At 43.4% G+C, this 19863-nt stretch overlaps 1 protein-coding gene across 1 annotated transcript in view; it reads right to left on the bottom strand.

The window, feature by feature from the left end:
* Nucleotides 1-10435: 10435 nt before the first annotated feature.
* LOC143774712 (uncharacterized) overlaps nt 10436-19863 on the bottom strand; it is a 689954-nt gene continuing 680526 nt past the window's right edge. Inside the window, exon 15 of the mRNA XM_077262476.1 lies at nt 10436-11219. Coding sequence (XP_077118591.1) covers nt 10921-11219 — 299 coding nt within the window. The 3' untranslated portion in view covers nt 10436-10920. The remainder of the gene's footprint in view (nt 11220-19863) is intronic.

The following is a 19863-nucleotide window of genomic DNA, read 5'->3' as shown; positions in this document are numbered from 1 at the left end:
GATAATGTATTGCTCTTTTTTATCTGGCCCATCAAGTACAGCTGATAACACTGTTCTACAAATACATGAAATCAGCCAATTCTAAATGATTGTGACCTCTCGAATTGAAATCTGACAATGAACATTGTTTTTTTCTCTTCTTTCTATTACATCAAACTGTTTTCCTTTTATTGCTTCATGTAATTAAGGCATACAAATTCCAACATTTTGAAAATCATTATTTTTGGAAATATAAAGATGCAGAATAATTAGTTATACCAATTTTCTGATTTGTATTTAGAGGAAAATCAGCAACAATTCAAATAACTAAAACCTGCCTAAACACTATTGTGCATTACAAACTATTACAGAATTTGCTCCTCATTCAGTGACAGCTTTTTCCATCTCTTGTTCTCCTGCATCGGATCATCTCTTACACTTGTCCAGCAGTAATCTGCCAGCATTGATGAAATCCATTTTCCTTAATATCTTATCTCCATAGCCATAATACAGTATATTGGTGAAATATCTCACCGTACTTGTCACTGCTCTGGAGATTTTTGGAAAAAGTTTGAATTCCAATGTAAGAAATTAATCTTGAAGGACATGTTACAGCCAAGATCCTTATATGTTTTGAGGAGATTTTTCACCAACTCTTCATTAGGGTTGAGCGACCTTTAGTTTTTTAGGGTCGAGTCGGGTTTTGTGAAACCCGACTGTCTTAAAAGTCGAGTCAAGTGAAATCGGCCGACCACCGTTCAAATTCGGGGATCGGCCGAAACACGAAACCCAATGAAGAAATTATTATTATTATTTTTTTTTTTTAAATTCTCTCTCTCTCTCTCTCTCTCCCCTGAACGCCAGAACGCTGATTTTGCACATCGCTCCCAGAACACTCATTTTACACTTTGCACATCGCTGTAATGCACGTGCAAAAAATGCCGGTAGTTGTGTACGCCCCCTAACACCTATGTCATCACTCTACCGCTCCTTCATTGGCTGCAAAAATGGCGCTAAACACGTCATACGAAACGCGACTTTCGCTCCAAGTTCGCATACCGCGTGTGGCTGACCCCACACAGGGATCGGGTCGGGTTTCATGAGATGCCGACTTTGCCAAAAGTCATCGACTTATGAAAATGAACGATCCGTTTCGCTCAACCCTACTCTTCATAGCTATCTGTTCTTGAGTTTCCGCAAAAATTAGTTACCACTAATGTGAATGCTATCAGTGCAGCCTTTTACCTTGCTCTGCAACAAGTGGAGAAGCTCCACATCTTGAATAAACTTATGAAACTGAGGTCCAATAAAGACGCCTTCCTTTAGCTTTGCCTAACTCAATCTTGGAAATTTATCAATTAGATACTTGAATGCATTGTCTGTACAAAACTCTGTTAGGTCCAACTTGATATGCAATGGTGCTAATAAAATCTTATGTGGGTCAACAAGTGCTGGTTGCCGGACACTTTTACTGCCTGGTTGTAGAGACTGTCAGAGTGGCTGGTCTCTTTTATTGTAGTGATATTCTATTGCATGACTCTCCCACTCACACAGGATCAAGCAGGAGTACTTTGCGTGTCCACTCTAAAGATGAAGTAAGAGGGTTACTACCTTTACGTTACCACAAAAGAGCATCAGATGTTGGTCATAGTTCAGACTTCTCAACAGCTTTTTTCATGTTGTCATAGGTTTATTTCATGTGGATGGCATAACCAACTGAAATATCAGGCAGCACATTGCCAATAAGCAACAAGTTTGCTTTTAAGCTTGTTATAGGACAAATCGAGGAAGAACCTACATTCCTCTGGATTATTACTTACCTCCAGAGCTTCCATTATTCTGTTGATGTTATTCCATACCACAAGACCGCTCTCTATGAAGAATAATTGGACAAGATCATTATTACACGTGCGAAACAAAGAAATCCAAACATCACCCACTAGAAGATTCCACTGCTGTAGCCTGGAACTAAAGAGCTCAGCCTTACTCTTGGGCAGATCCAAATCTCTAGCAAGATTTTTCAGTCCACTTTGTGCCTGTAAGGTGCGGTTCAGATGAGATTGCTGACAGAAACTCTGGGTCGTGAGAGGAAGATGCGTTATCACACCAAGAGCCCTCTTCTTACTCACTTGACTCGACTGAAAATGTTTCTGGCGCTTTTGGAGCTGGCAGTTCTTCTGTATGTGGTACTGAGTGAATTGCAGATGGAATGTTTGGATACTGTAAGTTACACTTCTCATTGACACTTATTTTCTAATGGGGGGCGCCAGGAAGAATTAGCACTTGGTAGTGTGATTAGTTGGCTCTTACCAGTTCATTGGGATTGCACAAAATATAGATTGCCTCTTCCTATGCTACCACTGGGTAAGATGTGATGCACATCTATTGCAGCATATCTGCGGAGACCAACTCTTGTCCTGATCTCCGTTTCTGCAGCTAAAGTACAGGCAGTAGGCTTTCCTTATCAATATAGTCAAGTTTCACCTTTGTGATGCAAAAGTGACTTCTATGCATATTTAGAAAAACTATCTGCTTTGTTAATTCAAGAAAAATGCATATCTGAAAAAAACACAAGGAAATATGTAAATATACTAAGAAATTAATCTAAGGAATCCTAAAACTGTATACCTTACACAAAGAGCATTTATAACAGTAGGTGATGCACCTGTTAATAGTATGATGAAGTCAGAGCTGAGTTGACGTTTTTTGATTGACCACCCTTAGATGATAGAATAATGAAGGCTCAATAAACTGAATAGATGATTTAATAGACGAGCTACTAACAATGCTATAGTGAGGAGGAATTAGAAAGACACAATTTTTCTATATGCATGAAAAGTGTCATAAGTAATTATAACCTCCTCTGGATCTCGGAAACTAGAGTCAATCAGTAAATTTAAACATCAGATCCATTTTCAGAGAGACAAAAATTAATTAAGTTCAACTGTTTTCATCTCGGATCTAATTTGGCTGTAGAACTGTGTAATTAATCCCTTCACTCTGTGCCCTATTATGTTTTTTCTTTCTTTCCTCCTCTTCTTCCAGGAACTAAAACTTTTTTTATATTTCTGTCCACATAGCAATAGGAGGACTTATTGTTTGTGAGACAAGTTGTGATCTTGAATAACACTAATCATTTTTATCATGTGATGCACTGGAAAGCAGACAAAAAAATTCCAAGTGCATTAAAATTGCAAAAAAAGTGCAGTTCCACAATTGTTTTTTGTATTTTTTTATTTACCATTCACTATATGGCAGGGGACGGGAACCTTTTTGGCTGAGAGGGCCATGACGCCACATATTTTAAAATGTAATCCCTTGAGAGCCATACAAAATGTATATATGTAATAATTATCTTTCACCAGATTTGAGGCTGCATACCAGTGCAGAAGTGGTGAGGAGATGCCATTTGCAGGTATTGCTTTTAAGTAGATGAGGCAAGGAGAGGAGCAGAGCGCTGTCCCGGCTGGTGACAGATGCTCTGTGGGGCTATACCGGGCAGGTGTGGATATTCAGGTGCTGCAGTCATGTGGTAGGATGGTGACTGGAGATTGCAGGGCCTGCGTGACATCAGTGGTCATGTGTAGCCCACGTGCCTGCCACAGGTATGAGGCACCATAAGGAACAAACTTTTCCTGCACGTTTCAGAAATCAGCAGTTTCCTTCATTATTTTTTTGTTAAAGATTAGAGATGGGGAACAAAAACAGTAAAGTTTGGCGTCTGTACCGAACACCTACTGTTTGGGCACAGACACTGAACACGGACTTCACCAGGAAGTTCGTGTTACTGTTCAGGTTCAACTGCCCTAACACCAGGTGTTTGCCGCACTGTCATGTGCATCACAGTCAGAACAAGTGTCACAATATTCTGCATTCTGTGTTGGACAGTTGGCACATGTCCAGTCATCGGGATTGTGTATAGGAGGTATCAATGGCTGTAATGTAGATGCTGCAAATGACACATTTTCCTTTGGCGCCTGATTGGCATAACACTCAGTATCGTTGTCATATTCCTCTCTCCATGCCTGTCTTCTCACTTTCTTTGCCATCCTATAAAATGCTTCCGGGACCTGTAAGACCTCAAAATACCTTACACTGGGATGCTGCTACTCATTAACACATTCCTTCTTATCTAATCCTCCTCCCTTCCTAAGCGGAGGGTCTTTTCTCACATGCGTTTTCCTTACTCGCTCCACTACCGACTTCTTATTACTGCCACTCATTCTATCATCTAACTGCTGAGGTTATCTGAGGGACATGAGTGTCTATTTCTTGAGACAAAGTTCCCACGAGGTTTGGCGTTCAGCGCCATTTCTCAGCCAATGAAGGAGGACGCAGAGTGTGGGCAGCGTGAGGACATAGGTCTCGGTCCCCTCCATCTTAGAGAAGGGCATGACAGTGATTGGCTTGCTTTCTGCGGCGTCACAGGGGCTATAAAGGGGCGTGCACGCCGACCGCCATCTTACTGCTGCCGAGCTGAGCATAGGGAGAGGTTGCTGCAGCTTCATCAGAAGCAGCGATATAGTTAGGGAGGGAAGATTAACCCCCAAACCGCTTGTGCTGTAGCGATTTCCACTGTCCAACACCACCTTTTTTTTGCAGGGACAGTGGAGGCTAGATTTCTGTGCATCAGCTCTGTAGCTTATTAGGCTGCCTTATAAGGCTCCCTGATAGCTGCATTGCTGTTTGCACCGCTGCTGTGCAAACCAACTGCTTTTTTAACCCCTTAATGACAGCCAATACGTCTTTTAACTGACCTGAGATATAAGAGAATAGCCTCCCCATACAGGTGACAATCCAGCAGCTGTCAGCTGTATACAATAGCTGACAACTTGCTGCATCAACCACGATTAGTGTTGAGCATTCCGATACCGCAAGTATCGGGTATCGGCCGATACTTGCGGGTATCGGAATTCTGATACCGAGATCCGATACTTTTGTGGTATCGGGTATCGGTATCAAAACAACACTAATGTGTAAAAGAAAGAATTAAAATAAAAAATATTGCTATACTCACCACTCCCCCCTGAGGAAGGTACACGCACCGAAACGCGCGTCGGGGTGGTCCGGTGTCCCCTGCGTTGGCTCAGGTCCTCCAGTCCAGGTGATATGCTTACTACTTTGCTCACTTCATGTCTGTAGCCATATGATCTTACCAACTATATGGGAGTTCTAAAGCACTTGCTATTGTGGCTTATTTGACATTGGATATATACTATCTCTATGACATGTTGCTTGCTATTCTTATCCTGTGGTGAGCCTGGGCGAACGTTAGGGGTCACTATATACCTTGGGTGACTATTATTTCTTTCATGTTGCTACTGGCATTTGTTTGTCATCTACCAGTCTCACTACACGCTGTCTGGTTTCTCTGTTATGGTTTTTATGAAGTACTATCAATAAAAATTTAATTTTATGGGATTCTATGACTGCATGTGTCTTGTCTTTGGTTCTCACCTCTCCGATGCAGCCTGGACCTCACCGAGGGAACCGGCAGCGTTCTGTGCTTAAAATGCGCGCGTTTACTTCCTTCCATGACGTCACGGCTTGTGATTGGTCGCGTGCCGCCCATGTGGCCGCGACGCGACCAATCACAGCAAGCCGCGACGTAATTTTCAGGTCCTTAATGCCTAATTCTAGGCATTCAGGATTTTAAAATTACGTTCCGGCTTGTGATTGGTCGCGTCGCGGTCACATGGGCGATGCGACCAATCACAAGCCGCGACGTCACGGGAGGCAGGAAACGCGCGCATTTTAAAATTACATCACGGCTTGTGATTGGTTGCGTGCCGCCCATGTGACCGCGACGCGACCAATCACAGCAAGCCGTGACGTAATTTCAGGTCCTTAATGCCTAATTCTAGGCATTCAGGATTTTAAAATTACGTTCCGGCTTGTGATTGGTTGCGTGCCGCCCATGTAACCGCGACGCGACCAATCACAAGCCGGAACGTAATTTTAAAATCCTGAATGCCTAGAATTAGGCATTAAGGACCTGAAATTTCGTCACGGCTTGCTGTGATTGGTCGCGTCACGGTCACATGGGCGGCACGCGACCAATCACAAGCCGTGACGTCACGGGAGGAAGGAAACGCGCGCATTTTAAGCACAGAACGCTGCCGGTTCCCTCGGTGAGGTCCAGGCTGCGTCGGAGAGGTGAGTATATCAATATTTTTTATTTTAATTCTTTCTTTTACACATTAATATGGATCCCAGGGCCTGAAGGAGAGTTTCTTCTCCTTCAGACCCTGGGAACCATCAGGGATACCGTCCGATACTTGAGTCCCATTGACTTGTATTGGTATCGGGTATCGGTATCGGATTAGATCCGATACTTTGCCGGTATTGGCCGATACTTTCCGATACCGATACTTTCAAGTATCGGATGGTATCGCTCAACACTAACCACGATCAGTGTTTGCACCATCCAAATCTGTTTAACCCCTTAGATGCTGCTGTTGCTGTCAATAGTGACTACATCATTATAAATGGTTAACAGAGTGTGAGGGCTTCCTCTTTATCCCAATTGGTGCCCTCAGATCATGATTTTGTGGTCCTGATGTTTGCGATGGCAATTCACGACCAAATAGCGGCCTTAGAGTCTGATGGCTTTTGTAATCTGTTCAGAAGTTAGAGACATTTTCATTTCTGTCATGCCACTTTGGATTAATTCCTGAAAATCACCTGAAGGGTTAATAAACTACCTGACTGCAGATTTCAATATGTCAGGGGGTGCTATTTTTAAAACGTTATAACTTTTGGGGGTTTCCCAATATATGGGACCCCTAAAGGCACTTCAAGCATGGCTTAGTCCCTAAAAAAATAATTTTGTAAATTTCCTTGAAAAAATGAAAAATTACTGCTACATTTTTAAACCTCCTAAAATGCTAACAAAATAAAAGAACATTTTATAAATTATGCTGATGTAAAGCAGACATGTGTGAAATGTTGTTTATTAATGTTTTGCTCTGGTTTGACCATCTGGATTAAAGGAATAATCATTCAAAGTTTGAAAATTGCTAATTTTTTAACATTTTTCTAAAATTTCTGATATTTTTTATAAATAAACACAAAACATATCGACCTAAATTTACCATTATCATAAAGTATAATGTGTCATGAAAAAACAATCTCAAAAACACTGGGTTATGTTGAAGCATTCCAGAGTTATTACCACATAAAGTAACACTGGTCAGATTTCAAAAATTTGGCTCCGTCACAAATCCTGTTGCTCCTTTCTGCACAGTTATCTTGTTTATTTGTCCACACTTTTGTGTGCAGGAGTCCTTTTTGTTGCTGCCATACTTGTCCTGAGAGCATTGTAGGGAGATTGAAATTGTACTACAGTCCTTGTATTTTTTCATATATCTTCCAGCCACTTTCTGCCACTTACATTGTGTTGTGTTATACCCTGGGCCTGAGTTTTGGTTCAGTCTCCCCCCAAAAAAAGGGAGATTCAAATTCTCAACAAGTTTATATACACCTTCTACCTTGTTTTACAGTATCATTTACCAGTACTAGTGTGCTATCAGAAAGAGTCTTCAGTGCTGCTGGTTCAATACTGACCGAAAAAAGGACACGTCTGGCTACCCGAAATGTTGATGATCTAACCTTCATTAAAATGAACCAATCAGGGATTTCAAATTATTTGGCCCCACCTTCCCCTGCTGACACATAGTTGCCTGAATGTCCACCATAGGCCATTTTTATACCTCCCTAAATGGGTTGACTCCCCCCACAGGGCCGTGGTCACCACCTGGTGCAAGCACCTGTGCGAGTGCCGTTTGCCTGGACAGGTGGGTGTGCCCACTCTTGGGCGACGGCACTGGCACAGGGTCCCTCATGGTACAATGAAGTGTCTCTGACGGTGGTGGTGCACAACTAACGTCAGACACACCGTCGTAATATGAGGGGCCCTGTGCCAGTACCGCTGCCCACGAGAGAGTGTTCCCCCCAGCTCAAACAGTGCTCTACCACTTGCAATACTTACCTCTCCCTGCTCCACCACTGTGTACTCTGTGCTGTTAAATCCTTCAATGGCACTGCCAATACAAATTTGTTGAAATGATAGATGAAAGTTAAAATATACAGGGGCCCTGGCCTCCATTTAGACCAGTTAATACTTTGCGCCAAATACCACTGTCTGCTACTCAGCAGAGGAGCCTACCCCTGTACATAGCTATGCCACCTGTTTATTTATGAACAGTTTTTTTGGCAGACATTTAGCCCAATTTATTATTTGGGCCTACAAACTGTGTCTGCTGCTCATTACATTTGTCCTCCATTGAACTAAGCAATGCTGCCTGGTTAGTCCTGTTACCAATTTTGAACTGCATTTAGCCTACTTTATTATTTGGGCCTATATCTGTGTTTCCTCCTCATCCTGCCCATTGCCCAGCCACTGCTAGATGACTCTGCTGGTACATTGACCCAGACCACTACATTCCCCTTGCACTCTACACAACAAGAATCTGACCCTGCTGAAAGTCAGGTTCCCCTTCCCGCATGTTATACCACCTTACACTGGGACAAAGAGGAAGGTGCAGATGAAAGTGCAGGTTCCTTCATCAGGTGGGGGGGCATACTCCTTGGCGACGTCACTGGCAAAGGGCCCCTCACAGTACTCAAAAGTGTCTCTGCCAGTGGGAGGTGCCACCCACCGTCAAACACCCCGCCATACTATGAGGGGCCCTGTGCCAGTGCAAATGAGTGGGCCCCCCCTGCTTGCTCAGGATCACGGCACTTGCAAAGTTGAAATACTTACCTATCCCTGCTCCACCGCCGTGACGTAGTCCGCGTTTCATGAGCCCATGAAAATCTTGAGCCAGCCCTTTCCCCCACAACTTTAGCCAAATGACCCCCAGTTTTCAATGCCTAACTATTATTATAAAGTAAACTAAGATTGACAAGCTTCAGTAATAACAACTGATGTTTTTGGCATTAAAGTGGGCACTGTTGGTGTTTTCCTGTCCTCCACTCACTGCCGACTGTGATTCCCCATTGACTTGCATTAGGTTTCGTGCTTCCGTCGGCCCCCGACTTTTTGCAATAATCGGTCGATTTCACCCGACCCGACTTTTGACAAAGTTGGGTTTCGTGAAACCCGACTCGATCCGAAAAAAGTAAAAGTCGCTCAACTCTATTTATGACTGCTCGGAGATTTAGTTTTTGTTGACCTAGCTGCATGATTTACAGCTACTATCCAGACTGAGTACATGTGGGGGTTGCCTGGTTGCTAGGGAATCCCCACATGTAATCAAGCTGTTTAACAGTCTGAAATCATGCAGCTGCTGCAAAGAAAACTACATCTCCGAGCAGTCACAAATACTTGGAGATTACCCGAGCATGCTCTGAAAAACTTGAGTATACTTGCTCATCACTAGTAGGTATGCTTAATCTAAGTGCTTTTAAATTCTGGGCATGTGACTGGGAAACCTATATGTACTGCTATTTATATCCAGGGAAAGGGGTCTCAGTAATATTGTGACATCTAGTTACCTTGAGCACACTGATATGGGAGGTTAACTAACAATTTGTCTGATCCACCACCAGGGTAGTTAAAAATTCTTGTGTACCCAGAAACTACGTATTCTAGATACAGCTGATGGATTGCTATCTGCTTTCACAAAATTTTCACTTTAACCGACATCAACTCATAAGTGTCACACAAAAAAATGCATCATCGTTAGTGAATGATTAACCACAGCAGCTATCCAGCTATCAACAATGTCTGTACAAGTGAATCAACTTCAATAAGAGATTTTCTCTTCACATGGATACTTTTAATAATCAACTTTACAATTCTAATGTGCGCAAAAAAGAAACCGGTTTATAACTAATTCTCTAATCTCACAATGAATATATACAGAATGAGTTTAAAACTTTAACTATAGGCTATAAAGCCTTCTGCCGGCAAGTCATACACAATACAAACAGATACAGACAGAAAACAGCTTATGATGACACTGATGCCAGACTTTGCAATACTAATCAACTGTGAATCCTTGACACCAAAACACTTCACAATTTATCTATCTATATGCCAGCCTGATTTGTAGAGATGAAAAGTCTACACCTAGGCCAGAATGCTGAATCTTGGGAGGGGTGTGTCTAGTACTTTGATAATGGGCCAACCTTGTTGGGAAATGCTGAGCTCTAGGGTCTGCACACAATGAGGACATGACATCTGACCACTGTGGCCAGTAGTGAAATGGTCAATACATTTTCACTTTCTTTTTTCACAAGACAGTTAACCTTTGGCCTGACATGCAGTGATATCCCAGCTAATGCCTCTGTCACTGAGACAACCAGGGCTTGACCTGTGCTCTTAAGAGGCAATTTGCATACAGAAGCTAGCGAGCCCTCCCGGACTCTCCTGAATTGGTACAGCGCTTTAGTGTGGGAGGTGAATGCAGCAGGAAGGCAGGAGAAGCAAAAAGCACATTTAGTCTTTTTGTAGATTTCTTTGTAAAATGTGGTTTTAATTGTTTCATTAAAAGTACAAAAACAAATACAATTACATATCTGAACGGACTAGTTTGTATGTATTGAAATTATGGCAGCCAGGAGGAAAAAAAGTTTGATGACAAAATCAGTGCAAATCCTCTGGTAAAATTAAACTGCTGCTTAGAATAATATGGCACCCTACACCGTTCGATAATTATTTTTACATAGAGATTGTTGCATTTTTACGCATCTGAAGAGTAAACTTTGACTAACAGGAACTATGCCGTGTAGAAGTGGAAGAAAGGCTAGATCCTTCATTTTTTCATAATTTGGATTCCTTATAAATCAGCTGATAAAGATCTACAATAAGTAAGTTTACATGACTATAATGTGGGGAGAGAAGGAAGATGAACCTATAGAGATGACGTGCACAATACCAGATTGTATTTCAGACATATTTCTATAGCATCATTTTTGCCTTTTTATTTTCCACCACTATTGATAGTCTCGGTCTGTGTCGTCTCTAGCTTCCAGATCTGTGATGAGATGCCTATTGTGTTTCTTTACAGCTTCGTAAAACTTGTCCTTTTCGATGTAACTCCAGCTCCGCATATACTCGTAGAGCTGCCTCATCGCCTCTTGGTCGGGTGTTCTACTGCGCACAGTGTCATACTGCTCCTGGGTCAGCACATTCTGGCTCAGTAGATTATCCATGACAGGTCTAATGCTTGCTGTCCTTTGTATCAAAGCTGCCATGTGCTTTTCCATAAAGTGGGTTGAACAGGCACCTGGAACTACAAAAATGATTTTATTAGTTTATTGTAAGTTTTTAAACATTTTACAATTCCGTTTCACCACAAGCTGACAGTATTAACTAATCACATAGCCTTGGAGTCCCTATAAAAAATGGACCTTTAGGCTATGTTCACACGTTGCAGTTTTTTCACATTTTTGCCGCATTTTGTCACAGTAAAAACATTTAAAAAACGCTTTCCAGTATTTCCAATAGAATTCCACAGTGTTGTGCCCATGATGTGTTTTTTTTCCGTGAAAAAAACGCATCGAGGTAAAAAAAATGCAGCATGTTCATAAATGTTGCAGAATTTCCTCGTTTTTTGCCGCAATATTATTGTATTTGGAAGCTCCGGGGAAAAAAAGTGCAAAAACGAACAAAAACCGCTAGAAAAATGAGAGTGGATTTCCTGCGAAAGGAGTCAGGTTTTGCTCAGGAAAATTCTGCATACATTCTGCAAAGTGGGCACATAGCCTTACTCTTTTCATTGCTGCCTTCATTCAAGAGAAACTGAATATTAATCAGATATGCTAAATAGGGTGCTGTTGCTTCTTTGGCGTTGCATAAAGCTTCAGCGCACTGTCCCATTGGTTTTGTATTGCACCATCTCCCTCACTAGTGATTCACAATGATGACTTGTTTGAGCTTTCTCTGCAGACAGAGCTCCCTATGGACACGTCACACCTGTCAATCACCAGCGAGGGAAGCGAAGGTTATGCAAAATCAGTTGGCAGAATGGTGCTTTGAGCCACTTAGCCATGAAAATGGCGCATTGATCACCTAAATTAGTATTTTTGATTAACCTAAAGTTTTTGCAGATTGATTGTATCTAATATATGGCTGTGTTAGAATTTTGACACCTTTCTCTTTTAACCCCTTTCTGACATTAGACGTACTATCCCATTGAGGGTGGGCCCGTATGACCACCGACGGGATAGTACGTCATATGCGATCGGCCGCGCTCATGGGGGGAGCGCGGCCGATCGCGGCCAGGTGTCAGCTGACTATCGCAGCTGACATCCAGCACTATGTGCCAGGAGCGGTTACGGACCACCCTAGGCACATTAACCCCCCAGCACACTGCGATCAACCATGATCGCAGTGTTCCGGCGGTATATGGAAGCATTGCGCAGGGAGGGGCTCCCTGCGTACTTCCCTGAGACCCCTGGAGCAACGCGATGTGATTGTGTTGCTCCGAGGGTCTCTTCCCTCCTCCACCCTGCAGCAGGCCCGGATCCAAAATGGCCACGGGGCTGTATCCGGGTCCTGCAGGGAGGTGGCTTCACAGCGCCTGCTCAGAACAGGTGCCGGGAAGCCTCCAGGAGGGCACGTCAGATCGCTGATCTGACAGTGCACAGCAAAGTGTCAGATCAGCAATCTTACACTATAACATGATGACCCCCCTGGGGCAATGTTATAGTGTAAAAAAAAAAATTCACGTGTAAAAAAAAAATAATAAAATAAAAAAAAAAAAAAATATATATATATATATATATAGTTCCTATAAATACATTTCTTTATGTAAATAAAAAAACAAAACAATAAAAGTACACATATTTAGTATCGCCGCGTCCGTAACGAACCGACCTATACAACTGTCCCACTAATCAACCACTTCACTGAACACCATAAAAAAACGAGGCAAAAAACAACGCTTTATTATCATACCGCCAAACAAAAAGTGGAATAACACGCAATCAAAAAGACGGATATAAATAACCATGGTACCGCTGAAAATGTCATCTTGTCCCGCAAAAAACGAGCCACCACACAGCATCAAAGTAAAAATAAAAAAGTTATAATCCTCAGAATAAAGCGATGCAAAATAATTATTTTTTCTATAAAATAGTTTTTATCGCATAAAAGCGCCAACACATAAAAAAAGATTTACATGAGGTATCGCTGTAATCATACTGACCTGAAGAATAAAACTGCTTTATCGATTTTACCAAACGCGGAACGGTATAAACGCCTCCCCCAAAAGAAATTCATGAATAGCTGGTTTTGGTCATTCTTCCTCACAAAAATTTGGAATAAAAAGCGATCAAAAAAGGTCAAGGGCCCAAAAATGCTAACAATAAAAACGTCAACTCGTCCCGCAAAAAACAAGACCTCACATAACTCTGTGGACCAAAATATGGAAAAATTATAGCTCTCAAAATGGGGTAACGCAAAAAATATTTTTTGCAATAAAAAGCGTCTTTCAGTGTGTGATGGCTGCCAATCATAAAAATCCGCTAAAAAACCCTCTATAAAAGTAAATCAAACCCCCCTGCATCACCCCCTTAGTTAGGGAAAAATTAAAAAATTAAAAAAATGTATTTATTTCCATTTTCCCATTAGGGTTAGGGTTAGGGTTAGGGCTAGGGTTAGGGTTAGGGCTAGGGTTAGGGTTAGGGCTAGGGTTAGGGCTAGAGCTATGGTTAGGGTTAGGGCTAGAGCTACAGTTAGGGTTAGGGCTAGAGCTAGGGTTAGGGCTAGGGTTAGGGCTACAGTTAGGGTTTGGGTTAGGGTTAGGGTTGGGGCTAAAGTTAGGGTTTGGATTACATTTACGGTTGGGAATAGGGTTGGGGTTAGGGGTGTGTCAGGGTTAGGGGTGTGGTTAGGGTTACCATTGGGATTAGGGTTAGGGATGTGTTTGGATTAGGGTTTCAGTTATAATTGGGGGTTTCCACTGTTTAGGCACATCAGGGGCACTCCAAACGCGACATGACATCCGATCTCAATTCCAGCCAATTCTGAGTTGAAAAAGTAAAACAGTGCTCCTTCCCTTCCGAGCTCTCCCGTGCACCCAAACAGGGGTTTACCCCAACCTATGGGGTATCAGCGTACTCAGTACACATTGGACAACCACTTTTGGGGTCCAATTTCTCCTATTACCCTTGGGAAAAATACAAAACTGGTGGCTAAAAAATAATTTTTGTGCAAAAAAAAGATTTTTTATTTTAACGGCTCTGCGTTATAAACTGTAGTGAAACACTTGGGGGTTCAAAGTTCTCACAACACATCTAGATAAGTTCCTTGGGGGGTCTAGTTTCCAATATTGGGTCACTTGTGGGGGATTTCTACTGTTTAGGTACATTAGGGGCTCTGCAAATGCAATGTGACACCTGCAGACCAATCCATCTAAGTCTGCATTCCAAATGACGCTCTTTCCCTTCCGAGCTCTGCCATGTGCCCAAACGGTGGTTCCCCCCACATGTTGGGTATCAGCGTACTCAGGACAAATTGGACAACAACTTTTGGGGTCCAATTTTTTCTCTAAGCCTTGGGAAAATAAAAAAATGGGGGTGAAAATATCATTTTTGTGAAAAAATATGATTTTTTTATTTTTACGGCTCTGCATTATAAACTTCTGTGATTCACTTAATGAGTCAAAGTGCTCACTACACATCTAGATAAGTTCCTTAGGGGGTCTACTTTCCAAAATGGAGTCACTTGTGGGGGGTTTCAATGTTTAGGCACATCAGTGGCTCTCCAAACGCAACATGGCGTCCCATCTCAATTCCTGTCAATTTTGCATTGAAAAGTGAAATGGCGCTCCTTCCCTTCCGAGCTCTTCCATACGCCCAAACAGTAGTTTACCTCCACATATGGGGTATCAGCGTTCTCAGGACAAATTGTACAACAACCTTTCTGGTCCAATTTCTTCTCTTACCCTTGGGAAAATAAAAAAAATTGGGGGTGAAAAAATCATTTTTGTGAAAAAATATAAATTTTTATTTTTACGGCTCTGCATTATAAACTTCTGTGAATCACTTAAAGGGTCAAAGTGCTCACCACACATCTAGATAAGTTCCTTAGGGGGTCTGCTTTCCAAAATGGTGTCACTTGTGGGGGGTTTCAATGTTTAGGCACATCAGTGGCTCTCCAAACGCAACATGACGTCCCATCTCAATTTCTGTCAATTTTGCATTGAAAAGTCAAACGGCGCTCTGTTATGGTTCTCAATGGCAAGAGAACATAGCCCAGCAAACATGAGTACTAGCTCTTGGAAGGATGGAAACTAAACTGACCATGAACTAAACCTGCCGCACAACTAACAGTAGCCGGGTAGCGTTGCCTACGTTTTTATCCCTAGACGCCCAGCGCCGGCCGGAGGACTAACTAATCCTGGCAGAGGAAAATATAGTCCTGGCTCACCTCTAGAGAAATTTCCCCGATAGGCTGACAGAGGCCCCCACATATATTGGCGGTGATTTTAGATGAAATGACAAACGTAGTATGAAAATAGGTTTAGCAAAATTGAGGTCCGCTTACTAGATAGCAGGAAGACAGAAAGGGCACTTTCATGGTCAGCTGAAAACCCTATCAAAATACCATCCTGAAATTACTTTAAGACTCTAGTATTAACTCATAACATCAGAGTGGCAATTTCAGATCACAAGAGCTTTCCAGACACAGAAACGAAACTACAGCTGTGAACTGGAACAAAATGCAAAAACAAACGAGGACAAAAGTCCAACTTAGCTGGGAGTTGTCTAGTAGCAGGAACATGCACAGAAAGGCTTCTGATTACAATGTTGACCGGCATGGAAGTGACAGAGGAGCAAGGTTAAATAGCGACTCCCACATCCTGATGGAAACAGGTGAACAGAGGGGATGATGCACACCAGTTCAATTCCACCAGTGGCCACCGGGGGAGCCCAAAATCCAATTTCACAACAGTACCCCCCCCTCAAGGAGGGGGCACCGAACCCTCACCAGAACCACCAGGGCGATCAGGATGAGCCCTATGAAAGGCACGGACCAGATCGGAGGCATGAACATCAGAGGCAGTCACCCAAGAATTATCCTCCTGACCGTATCCCTTCCATTTGACCAGATACTGGAGTTTCCGTCTGGAAACACGGGAGTCCAAGATTTTTTCCACAACGTACTCCAACTCGCCCTCAACCAACACCGGAGCAGGAGGCTCAACGGAAGGCACAACCGGTACCTCATACCTGCGCAACAATGACCGATGAAAAACATTATGAATAGAAAAAGATGCAGGGAGGTCCAAACGGAAGGACACAGGGTTAAGAATCTCCAATATCTTGTACGGGCCGATGAACCGAGGCTTAAACTTAGGAGAAGAAACCCTCATAGGGACAAAACGAGAAGACAACCACACCAAGTCCCCAACACAAAGCCGAGGACCAACCCGACGCCGGCGGTTGGCAAAAAGCTGAGTCTTCTCCTGGGACAACTTCAAATTGTCCACTACCTGCCCCCAAATCTGATGCAACCTCTCCACCACAGCATCCACTCCAGGACAATCCGAAGATTCCACCTGACCAGAAGAACATCGAGGATGAAACCCCGAATTACAGAAAAAAGGAGACACCAAGGTGGCAGAGCTGGCCCGATTATTGAGGGCAAACTCCGCTAAAGGCAAAAAAGCAACCCAATCATCCTGATCTGCAGACACAAAACACCTCAAATATGTCTCCAAGGTCTGATTCGTCCGCTCGGTCTGGCCATTTGTCTGAGGATGGAAAGCAGACGAGAAAGACAAATCTATGCCCATCCTAGCACAGAATGCTCGCCAAAATCTAGACACGAATTGGGTTCCTCTGTCAGAAACGATATTCTCCGGAATACCATGCAAACGGACCACATTTTGAAAAAACAGAGGAACCAACTCGGAAGAAGAAGGCAACTTAGGCAGGGGAACCAAATGGACCATCTTAGAGAAACGGTCACACACCACCCAGATGACAGACATCTTCTGAGAAACAGGAAGATCCGAAATAAAATCCATCGAGATGTGCGTCCAGGGCCTCTTTGGGATAGGCAAGGGCAACAACAATCCACTAGCCCGAGAACAACAAGGCTTGGCCCGAGCACAAACGTCACAAGACTGCACAAAGCCTCGCACATCTCGAGACAGGGAAGGCCACCAGAAGGACCTTGCCACCAAATCCCTGGTACCAAAGATTCCAGGATGACCTGTCAACGCAGAAGAATGAACCTCAGAAATGACTTTACTGGTCCAATCATCAGGAACAAACAGTCTACCAGGTGGGCAACAATCAGGTCTATCCGCCTGAAACTCCTGCAAGGCCCGCCGCAGGTCTGGAGAAACGGCAGACAATATCACTCCATCCTTAAGGATACCTGTAGGTTCAGAGTTACCAGGGGAGTCAGGCTCAAAACTCCTAGAAAGGGCATCCGCCTTAACATTCTTAGAACCCGGCAGGTAGGACACCACAAAATTAAATCGAGAGAAAAACAACGACCAGCGCGCCTGTCTAGGATTCAGGCGTCTGGCGGACTCAAGATAAATTAGATTTTTGTGGTCAGTCAATACCACCACCTGATGTCTAGCCCCCTCAAGCCAATGACGCCACTCCTCAAAAGCCCACTTCATGGCCAAAAGCTCCCGATTCCCAACATCATAATTCCGCTCGGCGGGCGAAAATTTACGCGAGAAAAAGGCACAAGGTCTCATCACGGAACAATCGGAACTTCTCTGCGACAAAACTGCCCCAGCTCCGATTTCAGAAGCGTCGACCTCAACCTGAAAAGGAAGAGCAACATCAGGCTGACGCAACACAGGGGCGGAAGAAATGCGGCGCTTAAGCTCCCGAAAGGCCTCCACAGCAGCAGGGGACCAATCAGCAACATCAGCACCCTTCTTAGTCAAATCAGTCAATGGTTTAACAACATCAGAAAAACCAGCAATAAATCGATGATAAAAGTTAGCAAAGCCCAAAAATTTCTGAAGACTTTTAAGAGAAGAGGGTTGCGTCCAATCACAAATAGCCTGAACCTTGACAGGATCCATCTCGATGGAAGAGGGGGAAAAAATATATCCCAAAAAGGAAATCTTTTGAACCCCAAAAACGCACTTAGAACCCTTCACACACAAGGAATTAGACCGCAAAACCTGAAAAACCCTCCTGACCTGCTGGACATGAGAGTCCCAGTCATCCGAAAAAATCAAAATATCATCCAGATACACAATCATAAATTTATCCAAATAATCACGGAAAATGTCATGCATAAAGGACTGAAAGACTGAAGGGGCATTTGAAAGACCAAAAGGCATCACCAAATACTCAAAGTGGCCCTCGGGCGTATTAAATGCGGTCTTCCACTCATCCCCCTGCTTAATTCGCACCAAATTATACGCCCCACGGAGATCTATCTTAGAGAACCACTTGGCCCCCTTTATGCGAGCAAACAAATCAGTCAGCAGTGGCAACGGATATTGATATTTAACCGTGATTTTATTCAAAAGCCGATAATCAATACACGGTCTCAAAGAGCCATCTTTCTTAGCCACAAAGAAAAAACCGGCTCCTAAGGGAGATGACGAAGGACGAATATGTCCCTTTTCCAGGGACTCCTTTATATATTCTCGCATAGCAGCATGTTCAGGCACAGACAGATTAAATAAACGACCCTTAGGGTATTTACTACCCGGAATCAAATCTATGGCACAATCGCACTCCCGGTGCGGAGGTAATGAACCAAGCTTAGGTTCTTCAAAAACGTCACGATATTCAGTCAAGAATTCAGGAATCTCAGAGGGAATAGATGATGAAATGGAAACCACAGGTACGTCCCCATGCGTCCCCTTACATCCCCAGCTTAACACAGACATAGCTTTCCAGTCAAGGACTGGGTTATGAGATTGCAGCCATGGCAATCCAAGCACCAACACATCATGTAGGTTATACAGCACAAGAAAGCGAATAATCTCCTGATGATCCGGATTAATCCGCATAGTTACTTGTGTCCAGTATTGTGGTTTATTACTAGCCAATGGGGTGGAGTCAATCCCCTTCAGGGGTATAGGAGTTTCAAGAGGCTCCAAATAATACCCACAGCGTTTGGCAAAGGACCAATCCATAAGACTCAAAGCGGCGCCAGAGTCGACATAGGCATCCGCGGTAATAGATGATAAAGAACAAATCAGGGTCACAGATAGAATAAACTTAGACTGTAAAGTGCCAATTGAAACAGACTTATCAAGCTTCTTAGTACGCTTAGAGCATGCTGATATAACATGAGTTGAATCACTGCAATAGAAGCACAACCCATTTTTTCGTCTTAAATTCTGCCGTTCACTTCTGGACAGAATTCTATCACATTGCATATTCTCTGGCGTCTTCTCAGTAGACACCGCCAAATGGTGCACAGGTTTGCGCTCCCGCAGACGCCTATCGATCTGGATAGCCATTGTCATGGACTCATCCAGACCCGCAGGCACAGGGAACCCCACCATAACATCCTTAATGGCATCAGAGAGACCCTCTCTGAAATTCGCCGCCAGGGCGCACTCATTCCACTGAGTAAGCACAGCCCATTTACGGAATTTCTGGCAGTATATTTCAGCTTCGTCTTGCCCCTGAGATAGGGACATCAAGGCCTTTTCCGCCAGAAGCTCTAACTGAGGTTCCTCATAAAGCAACCCCAAGGCCAGAAAAAACGCATCCACATTGAGCAACGCAGGATCCCCTGGAGCCAATGCAAAAGCCCAATCCTGAGGGTCGCCCCGGAGCAAGGAAATCACAATCCTGACCTGCTGAGCAGGATCTCCAGCAGAGCGAGATTTCAGGGACAAAAACAACTTGCAATTATTTTTGAAATTTTGAAAGCAAGATCTATTCCCCGAGAAAAATTCAGGCAAAGGAATTCTAGGTTCAGATATA

The sequence above is a fragment of the Ranitomeya variabilis genome, chromosome 5 (genome assembly GCF_051348905.1).
Source record: "Ranitomeya variabilis isolate aRanVar5 chromosome 5, aRanVar5.hap1, whole genome shotgun sequence".
Classification (NCBI taxonomy): Eukaryota; Metazoa; Chordata; class Amphibia; order Anura; family Dendrobatidae; genus Ranitomeya; species Ranitomeya variabilis.
This window is presented reverse-complemented; position numbering and strand designations above follow the sequence as displayed.